This window comes from Heterodontus francisci, chromosome 42, assembly GCF_036365525.1.
Source record: "Heterodontus francisci isolate sHetFra1 chromosome 42, sHetFra1.hap1, whole genome shotgun sequence".
NCBI classification, from domain to species: Eukaryota; Metazoa; Chordata; class Chondrichthyes; order Heterodontiformes; family Heterodontidae; genus Heterodontus; species Heterodontus francisci.
This window is the reverse complement of record NC_090412.1, coordinates 19107061-19128350: the sequence shown is the minus strand read 5'-3', so window position 1 is coordinate 19128350 and position 21290 is coordinate 19107061. Positions and strand designations below refer to the sequence as shown.

The 21290-nt window shown below is 42.7% G+C and overlaps 1 protein-coding gene across 8 annotated transcripts in view; it reads right to left on the bottom strand.

Annotated features, from left to right (window-relative positions):
- ptpn20 (protein tyrosine phosphatase non-receptor type 20) overlaps window positions 1–21290 on the bottom strand; it is a 332558-nt gene that overhangs the window by 13713 nt on the left and 297555 nt on the right. For all 8 annotated transcript variants that reach the window (XM_068020701.1, XM_068020694.1, XM_068020700.1 and 5 more), the window contains 3 exons: window positions 16005–16095; window positions 13809–14140; window positions 11586–11798 (listed from right to left, as the gene is read on the bottom strand). In XM_068020701.1, coding sequence (XP_067876802.1) covers window positions 11586–11798; window positions 13809–14140; window positions 16005–16095 — 636 coding nt within the window. The remainder of the gene's footprint in view (window positions 1–11585; window positions 11799–13808; window positions 14141–16004; window positions 16096–21290) is intronic.

Here is a 21290-nt window from a genome sequence, read left to right as displayed (position 1 = left end):
GTGCCAGGAGATTGTGCATCCACCAGAACAAGCCACAGCCTTGGTTTATTGTCTCAACTGAAACCTCTGCAAAAGGTGCTGGCCCCGGTTATGTGTTGAATTTCTGAAGTGGGACTCAAACCCACACGGCGGCACAGTGGCGCAGTGGTTAGCACCACAGCTCCAGGGGCCTGGGTTCGATTCTGGGTACTGCCTGTGTGGAGTTTGCAAGTTCTCTCTGTGACCGTGTGGGTTTTCGCCGGGTGCTCTGGTTTCCTCCCACATCCAAAAACTTGCAGGTGATAGGTAAATTGGCCGTTGTAAATTGCCCCTAGTGGTGATAGGGAATATGGGATTACTGTATGGTTAGGAAAATGGGTGGTTGTTGGTCGGCACAGACTCGGTGGGCCGAAGGGCCTGTTTCAGTGCTGTATCTCTAAATAAAAAAATATGACCTTTTGACTCAGGAGAGTGAGCTACCAACTGAGCTGAGCAGACAGAAGTGAAGTAAGTACAGATTTTGTGCTGTCACTGACATTGAATCCTAACTGTAGGATAGACAGAATAAATTCCAAAGCACCAGGAGCCAAGGCAAAAAGAACCACTTCTGCTCAAAGCAGTTCTGTGTAACATAAACTCATTATTAATGACAGCTTCTCAGGCTTATTATTTACATGGGATTAGTAGTATCTGTGATTCATACTTTTCCTTATCAATAGAGATTTCTCAAGGCATGAGCTACTGCAACAGGAATGTCTAGTTAAGACTGACATTGACATCATCTTCATGGAGGTGTCAATTGGCTTCACACTACACATTCAGTCAGTAAACAATTCAGGCTCATTCACATGTATTTAAAATATTTGTGAATGGTGCAGCTAATACAGGAGTTTCCTGACATCGGATATGTTTCCCTACATGACTGCTGTCACCGCACTTCAAGAGTAATTCATTGTGCGAAGTGTTCTGAGACATTGAGGTGCTGTATAAATACAAGGATTTCTTTGAAACTAGAAAATCTGTTGACAAGTGCCAACACAAAACAAAGCCTTCGGATTGACTTGTTGATGGGATTTCCTTGCCATGTGAACAGAAGGTAAACATGAGCAGTCCTATCCTATCAACAAACGTGAAGCCACCACTTTAATAGGTTTTGGAATACAGTCTGGTCACTTTGGTAAGTGGGCCCGTGTCAACTGCAATTCAGACAGAACCTTATACTTACATGAAATAAAGATAGCTTTGCATTTATATAGTGTCTGTCATGATCTCATGAGATCCTGAACAGCTTTCCAGCCAATTAAGTACTTTTGAAGGGCAATCACCACAGCGGAGGAATTATGGCGGCCAATTTATGCACAGCAAGATCCCACAAACTGCAATTATTTTAGTGATGTTGGTTGAGCTATAAATATTGGCCAGAACACTCTGGCAAACTCACCTTTGGGATTGTTTGCATCCATCTGAGAGGGTAGACAGGATTTCGCTTTAATATCTGATCTGAAGGACAGCACTTCCAACAGTGCAACTCTCCCTCAGTACTGCAACCTAGATTTTGTGCTCAAATGTTTGCAATGGGACTTGAACCTACAATCTTTTGAATCAGAAGTGAAAGACCCACCACTGAACCATGATGGACACATATGACGATGATAGTTCAGGCTGAAGCTACTAGAAACTAAAACCTACGCCATTCTGCATGCCATAAGACTAACTATAGTATAGTGTAGAGATCATGTGGGATGCCTATCACATTTTTCTGTCTTCTCCAAACTTTGGGAAATACCACACAGTCGGATCACTGCATTCAAGCTGAACTAATAGACAATTTACCTTAGGCTTAGGGCCTAGACGGCTGAAGGCATGGCTGCCAAGGAAATCGTGGATGCAGAAGAAGTCAGAATTGGAGGAACGCAGGGTTCTCAGAGGTTTGTGAGGCTGCAGGAGGTTGCAGAGATGGGGAGAGGCAACGCCGGGGAGGGATTTGAACACGGCGATGAGAATTTTAAATTTGAGGTCAGCAAGCATATGAGCGATGGGCGAATGAGGCTTGGTGTGAGTTAGAATACAGGCAGTGTTATGAATGATCTCAAGTTTATAGAGAGTGGAAGCTGGGAGGCTAGTCAGGAAAGCATTGGAATAGCTACGGTAACAAAAGCACGAGTGAGTGTTTCAGCAGCAGATGTGCTGAGGCAGGGGTGGAGATGAACAATATTACAGGGGTGGAGGAGTATTACTCTTATTTCAAATTCAGGTAAAATAATAGAATTCATTATCAATATATAGTTCAGAGCAAATACCCCTGTGGATAGATCTGCCAAGAAATCATAACTAAATTCACAATGGAACAAACTTAACGTAGGACAACTGACCAGTTGGTGCTTTCATATTTCTCATTACCTAGAACCTTTTGTAAGGCCAGGTAAGAGTCACATGTAGGCCAGACCAGGTAAGGATGGCAGATTTCCTTCCCTAAAGGATGTTAGTGAACCATTTGATGTTCTATAACCATCTGCTGGATTCATGCTCACCATTAATAACACCAGCTTTTTAAATTCAGATTTATTTAAACATATGGAATATAAATTCCCAGCTGCTGTGGTGGGATTTTAACTCCTGTCTCTGCATCATTACTCCAGGCCTCAGTATTACTGATCCCATAACATAACCACTATGAAACAGTACCCCTAGTTTATAACTCAGGTTATATTTAAAACATATACAACTATTGAGAGTTATTCTAAAACATAATCTAGAAATCTCCCAATTTTGTCAAGAATGTTAGTTGAACCCAATAAGAGCAGCAATAAAGGAGGTCTCTGCTCCCAGCTGGAGCAGTGGTGGGGCCATTGCAGTGGGTGTGTGGGGGGTGGGGGGGGGCGGGGTGATTGTGTTGTAGCACACTGCTGTCTGGGCTCGGCTGACAAGTTCATCTGTAGGCCCCAGGTGGCGACAGGATTGTACTCAGCTGTGATAACCCCAACTATTAAATTGCCTGTTGATACCATTATATCTCACACATGAAAACTGTCCACATGAGCAAGATGTTGGAAGTAGTCTCGGTGGTTATCCCTTTCAGGAATGGAGGGGGAGAAAAGTTGGACGCGAAACTAAAAAGCTCACTACCTCTAGCCTTGTCATCTTAAAAAAATATTCATATTTCCACCATTACGAGCTACTTTTAATATCAGTATGGCTGACTTCACATTTCTCCACATCAAACACCATTTGTAATTCATCTGTCTTGTTGATAAGGCGCTCTCTCTGTGGACATCTTTGAATTTTATCCCTTTCCTTTGAACATCCTGCCTTTCCCACGCAACTCAGTATCCACTGTAGACTTAGATATTCTGCTTTAATGGCTTTATCAAGATTTTTTTAATAAACATTATGAACAGCAGAAAGTCTGGGATTGATCCCCAGGGTGCTCTGCCGGGAGCAGCTGTCCAATTAGACCCACCGCCATTGATCGCCAGCTTTTGTTTCATATTATTTAGCCAATTTATTATCCAATTTTCCATTTTCTCCTTTTATCGCAGGGCCTTTAATTTCAGCTGCAAGTCTCTTGTGAGACGCTTTATTAAATGTCTTCTGAAAGTCCAGATACAATATCTGCTGTGTTACCCTTATCAATCAATCCTTCTACATCTTCAAAGAATTCCAATACCTTCATTCTCCATTACTTTCTTTTCATAAATCCAAGTTGCCTTGGAATTCTAGCCTTTGCCCTGTTAAATATGCATGAATTGCTTTCTTTTGTAATAAACTTCAAAGGTTTTCCTATTATAGATGTCAAGCTAATAGACTGTTAAGAGTATATTTACTGATCCTGTACTCCCTGTGGGAAGGCTTGTTTGAAGAATCAGTGCTATAATGCTGTGGACCTCTCTTTGGCCATTGAGAGCAAAGGATCAGTAAATTTATCTAAAGCTCCCACCATCAGCTTCTGTTCATTTTCAAATATTGGGACAATGTCCCAACTCTTCCATTTAATGAGCTACAAAAATACTCAACATCTGCATTGACTCATTTGCTTTTTTCAAAGGAGAGTCTAGGGATTTTTCTGTTTAAGTTGGTCCACCAGCACTTTCTTAATAACTGACCATACTAAATATGCTAGACTTTTTGTAGTCTTGCAGAGGTTGATATATTGGGAGAAGGAATTGGGACCCCATTGTTCCTTTACACCCTGTTTTGCCTCTAGCTTGCTGCGCACAAACTCGCCAATCCCACCGAGACGACTGGTACGAATAATGCAGGTTCTTTTATTTTAGTACTGTTACATATACATTTACAAGAGAGCCCACTACACATGTTTAGCCTCGGGATCTAACACACTACAAATACTCGGTCACATACTGCATGATAGCACTTCCTTCAGTGACGATCACACCCACTATTAAAACATTCCCTTAAAGCCTGAATACAACACACACAATTCTATTTGTGGTGAGGCAATATTCAGGCATCCCTGGCGACTGCCTAAAAGAAGTGTTAGGCATCTTGAATAGATTAATGGGGAGTCCAGCTCTTGCTTTTGGGCCTTTCCATGAAACATGTCGAAGCTGGTGCTATTTTGTTGGATCAAAATTTAGGCTCACTAAATTTCTAGTAGCTTATCCTCCCATTCCTTTCTCCCTCATGTAATGGCGGAGCAGGCTTGATGGGCCATATGGTCTACTTCTGTTCCTATTTCTTGTGTTATCTGTCTTCTCTATGAAGACATAGAACATAGAACAATTACAGCACAGAAAGAGGCAATTCAGCCCATCGTGTCTGCGCTGGCTGAGAAAACTAGCCGCCCAATCTAATCCCACCTTCCAGCACCTGGTCCATAGCCTTGCAGGTTCCAGCATTTCAGGTGCATGTCCAAGTACCTTTTAAAAGAATTGAGGGTTTCTGCCTCAACCACCGTTCCTGGCAGTGAATTCCAGACACCCACCACCCTCTGGGCGAAAATGTTTTTCCTCATGTCCCCTCTAATCCTTCTACCAATCACCTTAAATCTGTGACCCCTGGTAATTGGCCTCTTAAATAGGGGGAACAGGTCCTTCCTGTCCATTCTATCTTAGCCCCTCATAATTTTGTACACCTCAGCCTCCTCAGTTCCAGGGAAAACAACCTTAGCCTATCCAATCTTTCCGCAAAACTGCAACTTTCCAGCCCTGGCAACATTCTTGTAAATCTCCTCTGTGCTCTCTCCAGAGCAATTATGTCCTTTCTGTAATGTGGTGACCAGAACTGTATGCCATACTCCAGCTGTGGCCTAACCAGCGTTTTATACAGGTCCAGCATCACATCCCTGCTTTTGAATTCTATACCTCAGCCAATAAAGGGAAGCATTCCATATGGAATCCATACCTTCAGGGACCTATGGGCATGCACTTCTACCCCTCTCAAAATCCTTCCATTTATTGTGTATTCCCTCGCTTTATTTGCCCCTCCCCAAATGCATTACCTCACACTTATCTGGATTGAATTCTATTTGCCACTTTTCCACCCACTCAACCAAACCATTGATATCTTTCTGGAGTCTACAGCTATCCTCTTCATTATCAACTACACGGCCAATTTTTGTGTCATCAGCAAATTTCCCAATCATGCCTCCCAATTTTAAGTCCAAATCATTAATACATACCACAAATAGCAAGGGACCCAACACTGCACCCTGTAGAACACCACTGGAAACAGCTTTCCATTCACAAAAGCATCCGTTGACTAATACCCTACTACCCTGTGCCTGAGCCAATTCTGGATCCAACTCACCACATTCCCCTGTATCTCACGGGCTTTCATTTTACTGACCAGTCTGCCATTTGGGACCTTGTCAAATACCTTACTAAAATCCATGTAGACCACATCCACTGCATTACCCTCATCAATCCTCCCTGTTACCTCCTCAAAAAATTCAATTAAGTTGGTAAGACATGACCTTCCCTTCACCAATCCATGTTGACTATCCCCATTTAATCTGTGCCTTTCTAAGTGGCAGTTTATCCTGTCCCTCAGAATTGATTCTAACAATTTACCCACCACTGAGGTCAGACTGACTGGCCTATAATTATTTGGCCTATCCCTCACACCCTTTTTAAACAATAGTACAACATTTGCAGACCTCCAATCATCTGGTATCTCTCCTGTATCTAGTGAGAATTTGTAGATGATCCTCAGCGCATCTGCTATTTCATGGCTATTTCCTCCCTGGTTTCCTCCAACAACCTGGGATGCAGTCCATCCAGTCCTGGCGATTTATCCACTTTCAAGGATATCAGACCCTCTAGTACTTCCTCTCTCTCTATGCTTATTGTATCTAATATTTCATACTTCTCTTTAACTACAATATCTGCATCAACCCTCTCCTTTGTGAAGATAGAGATAAAAAACTCATTAAGATCTGCCCACATCTTCTGCATCCACACATAAGTTCCCTTGTACATCTCTGATAGGCCATACCCTTTCCTTAATTATCCTCTTGCTCTTAATGTATTGATAAAACATCTTTGGGTTTTCCTTGATTTTACTTACCAATAATTTTTCATGTCCTCTCTTTGCTTTTCTAATTTCCTTTTTTACTTCACCCCTACACTTTCTATACTCTAGGCTTTCTGAGGTATTAAGATATTTGTGATCGTCATAAGCTTTCTTTTTCTACTTTAACTTACCCTGTAAACTTGTAGATATTCAGGGGGCTTTAGATTTGGCAGTACCACCCTTAATCTTTGTGGGAACATGCCTACACTATGCCTGTAGTATCTCAGTTTTGAATGCCTTCCACTGGTTTGCCACTGATTTTCCTTCAAGTAGCTGTATCCAGTCCACTTTTGCCAGGTCACCTCTCGGTTTCGTAAAATTTGCCTTCCCCCAATTTAGAACCTTTGCTTCTATTTTTTCTTTGTCTGTGTCCATGATTATGCTAAAACTAACTGTATTATGGTCACTATCTCGAAAATGATCACCCACTGTTAATTCATCCACTTGCCCAGCTTCATTACCGAAGACTAAATCTAGAATTGTGTCCCCTCTCATTGGGCTTGTTACATGCTGGCTAAAAAGGTTCTCTTGAACGCAGCTCAAGAATTTTGTCCCCTCTGTGCCCTTCACACTGTTTATATCCCAGTTGATATTGGGGTAGTTGAAATCCCCAACTATTATTGCCCTATAGTTTTTGCACTCAGAGATTTGCCAACATATTTGATAAGGGGAGGCGGTGGCGTACTGGTATTGTCACTGGACTAGTAACCCAGAGACCCAGGTATTGCTCTGGAGACATAGGGTCGAATCCCACCACCGCAGAAGGTGGAATTTGAATTTCAATTAATAAAATCTGGAGTTTAAAGCTAGTCTAATGGCCATGAAACCATTGTCGATTGTTGTAAAAACCCATCTGGTTTCACTAATGTCCTTTAGGGAAGGAAATCTGCTGTCCTTACCTGGTCTGGCCTACATGTGACTCCAGATCCACAGCAATGTGGTTGACTCTTACATGCCCTCGAAATGGCCTAGCAAGCTACTCAGTTCACGGGCAATTAGGGATGGGCAATAAATGCTGGCCTGGCCTGCGATGCCCACATCCCATGAATGAATTTTTAAAAAAAATTGTTCTATCTCCTTATTGGATTTATTGGTGGCTGTCTTGTATTTAGGGCCTCTAGTTTTGGACTCCCCCACAAGTGGAAATATCTCCTTTGCATTTACCCGATCAAACAATTTGCCCTCAATTTGCTTTGTGCTGGGCAAGCTACAAACTCCTCTGAGCACTACATCTTTGTCCATGGGGAGTTTACATTCTAAAGTATCATTGACAGTGTGCTGGAAATTGCTCTCGATGGACTGGTGAAGTTGTGAGTGTCCTGTTTATTTCAATGTGCGGTGTGTCAAAATTGCTGCACAGCCACACATATGCACCGTGTAAAGTGAACCTTGCTATCAAACCCCTCCATAAAAACCTCAATTAGGTCACCTCTCAGATTTCTCTTAACTTTAGAGAAAAGAGCCCTGGCAAGTTCAGTCTTTCCTGATGGTTATAACCTCTCAGTTCTGGTATCATCCTCTTCTGCACGAGTGCAGTCTGAGTACGAGTGCAGTCTTGCCCCCTCCTGTTATCCTCTCGCCACTCAACCCCTCCCTTCACTGGATTTATTTGAGGCCCAATTTCAGAAGATGGTGAGGCCATCCTCTTCAGGCTCATGTTGCAGTCATGCCACCTATCCTGTGCTTGTGGTCAGGTGCGAGATGATTGTTCCCCCCTTGGCATCTGCGCCACCCTGGAGAGCTGCTGCAACAGTGCCACAGGAGATTCTTCACTGCCTTTAACTGGAACTGGCCCTTCGGACTGCCCTTGGGGCTGATCCAAAGTCAGCTGCCACCTCCAAGAAAGATATCAAACCCGAACACTGCCTGACTAAGCAGCAGTAACCAACTTGAGTTGGACGGCTCTCAAAACAACTAGTGGCCTAAATTTGCAGAAATGAAATAGGGTACCAATTAAATCAGAAACTTGACACTATACAGAGAGAAATACTCCCTGGGAAATCACTTAAAAGACATGAGTTCCCATCTGTGTTAAAATGGCAGACAGTGGAATGTAGGACAGACATTTCATGCACTAATTTTAAAAACATTCCTTTTTTTCATTCTGGGGATGTGGGCGTCGCTGCAAGGCCCGCATTTATTGCAAACCCCTAATTGCACTTGAGAAGGTGGTGGTGAGCTGCTTTCTTGAACTGCTGCAGTCCATGTTGGGTAGGTGCACCCACAGTGCTGTTAGGAAAGAAGTTACAAGATTTCGACCCAATGGTAGTGAAGGAATGGCGCTATAGTTCCAAGTCAGGACGGTGGGTGATTTGGAGGGGGACTTGCAGGTGGTGGTGTTCCCATGCGTCTGCTGCCCTTGTCCTTCTAGGTGGTAGAGGTGGTGGGTTTGGAAGGTGCTGTCGAAGGCATATTACTCATCCAGTAATATTGGCAACAGGCTTTTATGATCTTTTAACGGTCAGGGTAGGGTAAAAGTCTGTGATGAAAGAATCACCCATGACCTCATTTAAATTTGATAGGTGAGCTACGGAGCATCAAACAAGCCGCTGCCTGGTGTGGCTTGCCATATTGAGGCCTGGAAGTTGGGTCAGGGCTGTTGCCAGCAAGGTGAGTGGCTGGATTGGAGGGGGCTGGTGGGGGGGGGGGAATGGTGGTGGGGAGGTGCAGTATGAACACCGAGTTGGGATCCTGGGCATCCAGATTATTACTGTGGACCCTGGAAGATCAGTCGTGATCCTGCAGGACCCACAAAAATAATTCAACGACACTTCTGTTTGTTTGAACCTCATTAGGTCCATTGCTCCGTGGAACTGGTCTGAGTCTGCAATGCACTAGCTCTGACCAGTTCCAAACTAAAATGACAATTAGGGACCTACTTGCCTCAGGATCCTGATTTCTGTATTAAAAATGATCTATTGCATGAGGTGGAGGCTTTGGACACCGGGCATTAGGCTCCCTTCAGGCTACAGCTGGGGCATTGCTGGTGTTAACAAGGTGACTGATTCCATTTTGAGGTTGTTAACTGCCCTTTAAAGCTAGGTTAAGGAAGTCAAAAATGATCCCAATGGACTTGATGCGTTGAATGGCATTTTCTTATTTTAAACTTTCTTTTTTTACTCTTACCCTCCAGCCTCATTCTTATTTCTTTACAGTGCTTCTTGTAATAGATTATCCACAAACTCCAACATAGACAATTGCTGCTCCATTCAACATGTCCTGTGCTAGATCAATAAAACAACTTCCTTCTGTACACAGCATACACCAAATTACACAATTTCTTTCCCCAGCCACAAACCTAATTATGGATTTCTCCATCACATTATAACGATAGAGGCGATGGTGGCGTTTGGTAATGTCACTGGACTAGAAATCCAGAGCTCCAGGCTAATGCCCTGGGGGGACACGTTCAAATCCCACCACGGCAGCTGGTGGAATTTAAATTCAATGAATTAATAAAAATCTGGATTTGAAAGCTAGCAGTGATGGTGCCATCAAAGCTATCATTGAATGTCATAAAAAGAAACCATCTGGTTCACTATTGTCCTTTAGGGAAGGAAATCTGCCATCCTTACCTGGTCTGGCCTACATGGGCAAGAAATGCTGGCCTGTCAGTGACACCCACAAAACATAAAACAACAAAATAATTCACGAGAATGATTCCAGGGATGAGCAACTTCATTTACGAAGATGGATTAGAGAAGTTGGGATTGTTTTCCTTGGAGAAGAGAAGGCTGAGAGGAGATTTGATTGGAGTATTCAAAATCATGAGGGGTCTGGCCAGAGAAGATGTGGAGAAACAGTTCCCACTTGTGAAAGTATCAAGAGCGAGAGGGCACGGATTTAAGGTAATTGGCTAAAGAAGCAATGGTGACATGAGGAAAAACTTTTTCATGCAGCGAGTGGTTAAGATCTGGAATGCACTGCCAGAGAGTGCGGTGGAAGCAAGTTCAATCGAGGTCATCGAAAGGGAATTAGATAGTTGGCTGAAAAGGACGTATGTGCAGGTTTACGGGGAGAAGGTGGGGGAGTGGCACTAAGTGAATTGTTCATTTGGAGAGCCTGTGTAGACAAGATGGGCCGAATGGCCTCCTTCTGTGCTGTTAAAAAAAAAATTCTGTGATTTTGAGAGTTAATCAAGCCTCAACCTGTTCCCTTTGCTCAGAACATCCTATTTTCCTCTAAGTAATGGTATATTTAGTATATTTACCACACCCAATAAAACATTCCTCTGTAGGTTTTATATTTTTGTGCACGTTTTACAGGTCGGCACTATTACAGGCTTGGCGACCTTAGCAATTCTGTTCATTTTTAATACCATAATTAGTGAGGAAAGGAGCAAGATACATGGACTCACTATCATCCATTCCTACGTATGTTGTCCATGTTAAAGCAACTTCGCAAATAATTAAATTACTAATATCAGAACTGTTGAGAACACTGAGCACTTGTAGTTTTTAAAATTACATTACCGGCATTTAGTGTACCAGGAACATGAGGAAGCGGAGGAGGCCATTCAGCCCCTCGGGCCTGCTCCTCCATTCAGTTATATCAGGGCTGGTCTGTACCTCAACTCCATTGACCGACTTTGCTCCATATCGCATGATGTCCTTACCCAACAGAAATCTACCAATCCCGGTTCTGAAAGCTCCAATTGGTCCAGAATCCACAGCCTTTAGTGGGAGAGTTTTCCAGATTTCAACTACCATTTGTGTTCAATAAAACCCCATGCAAACTAGCCAAACCTGCCCTCATGAATAGAGAGCTTGGTGTCCAGCATCTGAACTGTTAGGGAACTCAGCCAGGAGACTTGAGCACAACTCCCATGCTTGGCTAATGTGTGCATCCAGAGTTTCCCCAAGATTCTGGCAGGTCTGGTAGGGTGAAAGGAAATGATCCAGGGTTGGGGTGGGAGTGAGAGGAAATTCTTACCAGAAAGCTTAAATATACCAATTCATTGTTTGAACAGTTATCGTATTGAAACACAGGAGAGTTGTCAACGGGGAAAGGAAGATAATTGCAGATGAGTACGTTTTAGACAAACAGAAACCTTCAAGAAGATTTCCTTTACTTACGCTGAGTTCTTTGTTAATCAGGCTCAATAATACGTCTGTGCAGATCAATACACCACTTCTTCCGATACCAGCACTGCAGTGGATAACAGTCGGTCCCAGGTGGTGTACCTCCCTCATGTAGAGAATAAAACACATAAGCTGCTCTGAGTTTGGTGTGCCGTGGTCAGGCCATCTAACAAATTTTAGATGTTTGACATAATGTACTTCTCCTGTCTGAAATAGGTAAAGGCACAAAAAAATCAAACTCTTGCCATATCTATAAGACATCATTGCAGAATGGTATTTGATTTTTTTTCCACTTGAGTTTCTCCCTTTCTCTTACTGTGCCACACTTCCTATTACTGCCAGCCCTTGTGTACTTCACCTAAGGACCCTTCCTTGACAGCGAGACGGGCAGCCTATTCAACTTGGGAGGGCATCACAGCTGAATCCAGCATTGTTCTTATCTGATGTTCACCCATGTACATTTTCTAAGCTGGGTCACTGAGGATCAGTCATAATCAGGAACGATTGCAGATTTCTCCCGTGCTTCCCCTCCCAGCGCAACATAAGAAATAGGAGCAGGAGTAGGCCATTCGGCCCCTGAAGCCTGCCCCGCCATTCAATAAGATCATGGCAGATCTGCCCCAGACCTCAGCTCCTCATAGCCCTCAACTCCCCGATATTTCAAAAATCTATCTACCTCCTCTTAAATACTTTCAGTGATCTAGCCTCCACAACTCTCTGGGGTAGAGAATTCCAGACATTCACTACCCTCTGACAGACGAAATTCCTTTGCATCTCAGTTTTAAATGAGTGTCCCCTTATTCTGTAACTATGTCCCCCAGTTCGAGATTCCCCCACTAGTGGAAACATCTTCTCAACATCTACCCTGTCAAGCCCCCTCAGAATCTTGTACGTTTCAATAAGATCACCCCTCATTCTTCTAAACTCTAATGAATAAAGGTCTAACCTATTTAGCCGTTCTTGATAAGTCAACCCCTTCATCCCAGGAATCAGCCTCGTGATTCTCTTTTGAACTGCCTCCAATGCCAGTATATCCTTTCTTAAATACGGGGACCAAAACTGTACACAGTACTCCAGGTGGGGCCTTACCAAAACCCTGTACAGTTGTAACAAGACTTCGTTATTTTTAAACTCCAACACCCCGAGCAATAAAGGCCAAGGGGTGCTAAAGATGACAGTCACTGTTTATCCCCACTGTCGTCCCAGCTGAGATTAGACAGTGTAGCACTGACCAGTGATCGAACCTGGGAGTGGATTTGCACAGCTCAGTACTGGATACCACCGGAATTACCTTTCCGCTTAAATATTCAAAACAATCTGAAGTCTGATTTTAGAGCAGCCCATCTCAGTACCTTCTCTTTGTAGCATGTGTGATGCTTTTTTTAAACTGGTAACAATGTCATTTAAAGCTAGTGTTTGTAGCCCAAGAAAATCAGTTAAAACTCCAATGTTGTTTAGTCTTTGTGGCGTAATGATTTTTTATTTCTCTGCCTGTAATAATGCTTTGATAGCACGTACTGCAATAGATTTCTCCGTTTCTGCACCCGAGCTCAGTGAATCTCCAAGACACAGCAGACGGAGGGAAAATTGGATGAGGAGGATCCAAGACCCATAACTCAACTTTCCCAATTTCCCCATCCAGTGAATGGGCAAAAAAAGGACCAGGCTCCCTTGCAGGTCATAGAATCTTACAGTACAGAAGGAGGCCATTTGGCCCATCATGCCTGTGCCAACTCTTTGGTAAAACTATCCAATTAAACTCACCCCCAACCCTTTCCCTATATCCATGTAATTATTTTCCCTTCAGGTATTTATCCAATTCTCTTGTGAATGTTGCTGTTGAATCTGCTTTCACCACCTTTTCTTGCAGCGCATTCCAGATCTCAACAAAAAAAAAGTTCCTCATGTCGCCTCTGGTTTTATTGCCACCACCTTAATCTGTGTCCTCGAGTTACTGACCCTTCTGCCACGAGAAACAATTTCTCCTTGTATAACCTATCAAAACCATTCATGATTTTGAACACCTCTATCAAATCTCCCACTCAGTTTTCCCGCGTGTGCCAAACTGATGTCATTCCTTAAACACTGTACAGACTTAGTTAATATAACAAATACATTTAATCGCCTACTGCATCAAACTAAAACGTAAATCTGTGCAAAAACACAAATATATTATGTAATTTTTTTTCCATTATTACGTTTTTAAAAATTCTTTACCTCACTGTCTGTCATCTTAATGGCGTTTATTTCGAAAGAATCTAGCACCTGGTGATTTTCCAGGATGAGGTGGTACTTGTGGACTCTCATTGATTTGTACATTTTGTCAGGCCAGTATCTGTGACACTTGACCTTTCCCCGCTCGTGTTCACGGGTCATCATAGCGATGACATCTGCTTTGTTTTCCCAGATCATTTGCCAAAAGTCATTTGTGGTGCCAGGCAGGGGTCCTTGGCAAGCAATGTATAAATATTCCTTGGAGCCAACCGGCATCCTGATGTAACTTGCGTTGATATAACCGTTGTCCCTGACACGAACCCGGGTTTTATCATCTGAAATTTTGACAACAAATGATTTTCAGAAAGGCAGGGTAAAGAAGTTTCTCCTGAATTCCTTATAAGATTTGTTAGTAACTGTTTTACATTTAATGCCCTTTTGGTCTTCCCTGCAAGTGGAAACAGTCTCCAATTGAAATTGTTCATAATTTTCAAGATGTCTATCAGGTCACACCCTGCCACCAGACTTCACTTCCCTAGAGAAAAGGGCCCCATCCTGTTTATTTATTTAGAGATACAGCACTGAAACAGGCCCTTCAGCCCACTGAGTCTGTGCTGACTAACAACCACCCATTTATACTAATCCCACATTAATCCCATATTCCCACCATTCTCCTACCTATACTAAGGGCAATTTACAATGGCCAATTTACCGATCAACCTGCAAGTCTTTGGCTGTGGGAGGAAACCGGAGCACCTGGCAGAAACCCACACGGTCACAGGAGAACTTGCAAACTCCACAGTGGCAGTACCCAGAACTGAACCCGGGTCGCTGGAGCTTTGAGGCTGCAGTGCTAACCACTGTGCCGCCCTGTTCAAGCTTTCCTGATCAGTAGAACTTCTCAGTTCTGGTGTCATCCTTTTTTGCATTTCATCCTCATTATAATATGGAGAACAGAACTCTGAACAGTACTGAATGTGTTCTAACAAAGTTCTATACATATTTTAACATATCTGCTCTGCTTTTCATTTCTATTCCTCTAAAAATGAAGATCAATGCTTGGTTTGCTTTTCAATAGCTTTATTCACCTCCATTGCTACTTTGAGATGGATGTATTGGAGGAGTTCAGAGATCATGCAGGGTTGCAAGGCTGGAGGAGGTCATAGATAGGGGAAGCCAAGGCTACAGAGGGATTTGAAAATGAGTATGAGAATTTTAAAATCAAGTTGTTTACGGACCAAAAGCCAATGTAGGTCAGTGGGCACAGGGGCAATGGGCAAATGGCACTCAGTGGGAGTTAGGGTACAGGCATCAAAGTTTTGGTTAAGTTTAAGTTTACAGTCTCATGGGTTGTTGTGTAACATAACTGATGGTATTGGATGTTGGTGCTGCTAAAGAAGGGTAAAAATCCATAAATCAGCCAGTGTCACACCCGCAATTGCCTACTGTTTCCCCCTGCACCTCTGAGCCTCGCTAGAACCCACAACAGAAGGGAATCCTCCCTCATGGTGGCTGAAATTCTCTCCACCAGGATGGCAATAGGTTCGTGTGGAGATTTATCCAATGTTCGTTGCAAGTGCAGTCACTGCGCCACTGACTGCAGAATTTGGGTCATTGTCTCGGCAGATTAATTTTGAACGTACACCCCCACCCCTTAATATTTGCTCCATATATTACATTTTCCTCTTTATCTGAATTTTGACATCAATTTGAACAGATAAGAGAAAACAAATAGAGAAGAACTTGCATTTGTATAGCACCTTTCACAACTTCAGGGCATTCCAAAGCACTTTATAGCCAAAGAAGTACTTTTGAAGTGGAGTCACTGTCGCGATGTGGGAAACACGGCAGCCGATTTGTGCATAGCAAGCTCCCAATAACAGCAGTGAAATAAATAACCAGATAATCTGTTTTAGGGATGTTGGTTGAGGGAAATATTTGGGGTTGGACACTGGGAGAACTCCCTGCTGAATGGACCTTTTACATGCAACTGGAAGGGCAGACAGGCCCTCGGTTCAACGTTTCACCCAAAAGACTCCAATGCTAGAGTTGTAAGGATTTTACAGAGGACTTGCAATCTTAGTGATGATTTATCATTGGTAGACAAAGTAATCGTGTGGAGGTCAGTTGACAGGAAAACAGGCTTTGTATGATGACGATTCCTGGTTTGTGAAGGTTTGTTCTGGTGAAATTACTTACAAGGCAGGATGTCTCTATATCTGTTCTTTTCCCTGTTTTCTGGAGCCTTTCCCACTATACAGTCATCAACAGGTTTCAGATGCTCCAGTGCCTTTAAAACAGAGGGAGAGGTGTGAGGGATGGAAATCACAACAGCTCACTAAATTAAAATGCCTGGTTAATTATGTTAAAAAGGTGCATTCGCATCTGTAGCTGTCTTTGTGCAGTAACATTGGTCTGGATTTTATGCTCCGTGGCCAAGTGATGTGCTCACTGCTGACTTCAAAGAAAGTTGCCGATAAAGATTTAGCAATCTCTGTGGCATAGCTTTGCCCTTTTCTGATGTCTGTTTAAACCTAGTGCTAAGTGAAGGGGATCTCCAGGCAATTAAGCAAGGTAAACAGCCAATCATATTGAAGTATTCCCACAGACAGCAACAAGGAAATTAAAAACCACCAATTATCCTTCACTTATAATTTAATTATCGAGTGAAATAAGTGAGACATACACAGGGATTAAGGTAAAAGCTGAAGTATCATAAATTTTGAACACAAATGCAATATTTTAAAAATGTGAATTTTTTCTCAAATGTGATATTCCACAAATATATAAAATTAATCATTCAGGGCCAGTGAGGGTGTTTAGCAGTAATTATGAACCTAACGCATGGTTAAAAACTCAGTTACACCTGATTCAAGAACATTTTCAAGGGTCTTTACAACGAGACTAATAGTGCAAAAGGGCAAGTTCTCATCCGTTCAATGATTTTGACCTGATTACAGCCTGGGGTCAGGGGCTGGGGGGGTGGGGGCAGTTCAACAGCACACACTATGAAGAAGTGTAGAATCACTGAAAGCAGCTTCTGGATTTCCACATTTAACTGTGCATGTGCAGACTCCAGAAGTTGCTGTCAGTTTCAGAGGAGTAATGACGAATGCTGACAATTTCGCCATCGTTACTATAGAAAAATCTGGGTCATGAAGCGAATTATATCTTGCTGAGGTCCAGCTTTTACACTCCTACCTTTCTCGAGACTCCATGATGCTTGACTCTGAGCTCCCGTAGTCTAAATTCAAAAGGCTGCATCATTGCAAACGTAACAAAGTGCGCATTTGGTTGTGATCTTGCACCAAATACCACACATTTGTGGGCAAACATTGAAAGGGGAAGTATTTTAATTACACTATCATCTATCATTGACTGGTTCATGTGCTGTCCCAGTCCATGTGATGGCATCATCACTAGGGGCCACTGGGAATTATGCATAGAGAAAATGATTTACACTGGTTGGAGTACACCATAGTTTGTTCGTTTACCAACATTTGGCATTAAAAGTTAGTGTTGGCTTCTGAGTGAATCTGGGTGATAAATCACTTGCCCTGATTACAGGTCACTCTACTCACAAACAGGGCTTTCATCATGTGATAGGAGGATGAAATGTTGATTTTTAGGACTTGTTCCTTCTCCTGATAGTTTTGATGCATACTCAGTAAAAATGTCTACTACTATAAAAAAATGCATTTGTTCCCTATGAATGGAAATGTGATTGTGCGTGCCGCATCAATATGCCCAGGTGGAACTATAGAACTAATTTTCTGTTGGTATATAAACTGGAACCAGTATAATTTATTCCAGAACTTCTAGCCTTGCCAAAATCAGCAGAGAATAACACATTGACATGCCTCAGGCAGAAAGTTACAAGTTAGTTTTTATTGTGGCAAAAATAACACAGCAACAAGACAGCTCAATCAGCATACTAGTATAGTAGCAATTACTAACAGATAATGCTGAAAACATGCAGGTCGGGCAGCGTCTGTGGAGGCAGAAATAGAGTTAAGGTTTCAGGTTGCAGACCTTTTGAGAAATTGACCCACTGAGTGTCTCCTGCATTTTCTGTTTGTGTTTCACATTTCTAATGTCTGCAGTATTTTGCCTTTGTAATAGAATACTTGATTTCTAACCAGTATTTTTATACAATTTCAAAGCAGTAAACAAATCTAATGGCTCTGCAGATATCTTCAACAATTTGGGCCACTGATGGGAACCTTTAGGAGAGGGAGCTCCGCAAAATCCTCGATGCCTCTATTAAACAGCAGACCCACAAAAGGAAAGCTGGTGAGTAATGCCACCAGCTTTGATTATTTGGCCGCCTTCTCTTTGATCAGAGTGAGGAAAGACGTGCTTTACACAACTGCTCAAAACTGTCCATCAAAAATAGAGTTAAAAGGCACAATTCAACAAACCTTATAAATAGGTGATGGACAACCTGTTGACAAAACTTGAATAGGCCCATCACCTGGGCTCAAACTGTACTGAGCAATCTCAATACAAGTCTCTTTCAACTAGGCTATGTCGGCACACTGGCTACACAACTACCTTGTGAAACATTACACTCATTTTTGATAGAATAGCCATTTAGAGACAGCAGCAAATGTCTCCCTTTGTAATGACGTGCCAGCAGCCTGAAACTTGACATTTCCCTTTCAACCAATCAAAACCTGATGAGGATTTTTTTTTACAGATAAAAGACAGGCCAACTCCACTCCGCACTTTAATGTTAAGGACAGTCAATCTGGGATTTCCTTCAGAGAACAATCATTGAAAAATGCTTCATGGCGACAAGCTATAAATTCCTCCTTTTGAGATATATTTAGAGACTCATGATCTAAAAGACTGATTCATAATCATCTCTGTTTCTGGTAACTGGATTGTTGCAGCATTATGGCAGGCACTACACAGTCTCCTGGTTTTCCACTACATTTTAATGCTTTATATCCGCCTTGGATGGCTAACTCAGTCCTGACATATTTGCACCCAGGACCTGCTGGCTCCCAGCCTGGTACTCATCTATCTGAGCAGTGCTGACCTCCTGAAAGTGAAAGCGGAATGGAGAGGAATGAGATGGGAAGAGGTGTACAAAAGATAAGCAGGGCAAGGAAGGGATGTCACTAATTCTGAAGAGGGACTGAAGCATACAGGAGAGGAACCAAACAGAAAAACAAAACTGTCAGCTGACAAATTGAAGAGAGCTGGTCGGCAAGGATCAAAGATAGCCCCACCTGGGCATGTAAAGTCTGTAGACACTGTGTTTACAAGCTAGACACAGCACATGACCATCTAGAATACAGAAAATATTCCCCGAATGACTTGACTTTATAGGAACTGATAAACAGGGCAATCACAAGTAGATGAACAAAATAAGCTCAATTCCATTGCCCCCATAGCGGAACACATAGTATTAAGTTTGGCATGAAGGTTTCTCAATTGATAGTTATTCACATTGGGTTAACAAGGTGTCGAACAGCACCAAGTGATGCAGACGGACAGTACTAACTGCTGCAGGGTGACTTCAGGACTCGGGCAGCTTCTACCAGGCGCATTCTACTGCAATGATATACTGGTAAAGCTACATGCCGCTGTATTAGAGCATTTTGTTATAATGTCGATCAGGGAATAATTCAATCCCAAAGCTTTTATGAGCAAAAGGTCATAATTGTCAGAGCACAAGACTGCTGCTCGTTTGTATTTTAACCTTGTTTCTTTTTTTAAAAAAAATAAGAGGCAGCAAAGTGCCAAGGCATACTGTCATTTCTCATTCAGTTCCATTATTGAATTAATCGCATGTGAAGCTCATGTTTTCTGGAGAGGCAGATTCATTCTTATTTGCTCCACTTACCAATCTCGGAGACACTTGAGTCACATCCAATGATGATATTTCAGTTGAACTGGAACAGATTGGCTACTATTCATAACCTTATCATGCTTGTGATTTCGATTTTCATCATTTTAACAACCTTAACGCCCACGACCAGTTTGCTGATTCACTCCCACCTCTCAGTTCACCTACAGCTACCATTCATCTGGCCCGTTGCTTGATTTATGTTGCATGCTCTGTGTTTGCGAGAGCCCCAGAATGAGGATCAGGTCCTTTTTGGTGGTAGGAATCATAATTCGGCAGAGCGAGAACAAATCTAATCGGTACTTGTCACTGAAAGACAATTTGTCTCTCATCCTTTCAGAGTGGATCTCCCTGGTCAGCCTTGGAACCACACATTAGATCAAAGGCCTGCTGGTAATGCCTGTTTAAATTCAAGGCTGCATTACTTCTCCCTCTGACAGTAGTGCAGCTGTGACCATGCCATGCGATGCCCAGATTTAAAGTGCTCAATAGCTTCCGGTGATTATATACTGAAATGTATTTATATATTTTTGGAAAATGACTCCTCAAACCGATTCTGAAATCCCAGTGATTTTTTTTTTACAGAGGCTGGACACACTGAATATGATGGAATAATATTCCACATCCATATTTAATTCTCCAATTAGAACCATAGAAAAATTACGGCACAGTAGGAGGCCATTCAGCCCATCGTGTCCATGCCGGTTGAAAAAACTAGCTGCCCAATCTAATCCCACCTTCCAGCACCTGGTCCATAGCCTTGCAGGTTCCAGCATTTCAGGTGCATGTCCAGGTAGCTTTTAAAAGAATTGAGGGTTTCTGCCTCCACCACCAATCCAGGCAGTGAATTCCAGACACCCACCACCCTCTGGGTGAAAATGTTTTTCCTCATGTCCCCTCTAATCCTTCTACCAATCACCTTATATCTGTGCCCCCTGGTAATTGACCTCTCCGCTAGGGGAAATAGGTCCTTCCTGTCTGCTCTATCTCAGCCCCTCATAATTTTGTACACCTCTATTAAGTCACCCCCTCAGCCTCCTCTGTTCTAGGGAAAACAACCCTAGCCTATCCAATCTTTCCTCATCGCTGCAACTTTTGAGCCCTGGCAACATTCTTGTAAATCTCCTCTGTACTCTCTCCAGTGCAATTATGTCCTTTCTGTAATGTGGTGACCAGAACTGTACACAATACTCCAACTGTGGCCTAACCAGCATTTTATACAGTTCCAGCATCACATCCACGCTTTGGAATTCTATACCTGGGCCAATAAAGGAAAGCATTCCATATGACTTCTTCACCACTCTGTTCTGCCACCTTCAGGGACCTGTGGACATGCACTCCAAGGTCTCTCCCTTCTTCTACCCCTCTCAACATCCTCCCGTTTATTGTGTATTCCCTCGCTTTATTTGCCCTCCCCAAATGCATTACTGCCCACTCAACCAAACCATTGATATCTTTCTGGAGCCTATGGCTATCCTCTTCACTATCAACTAAACGGCCAATTTTTGTGTCATCTGCAAATTTCCCAATCATGCTTCCTACTTCAGTCCAAATCGTTAATATATACCACAAATAGCAAGGGACCCAACACTCAGCCCTGTGGAACACCACTGGAAACAGCTTTCCAT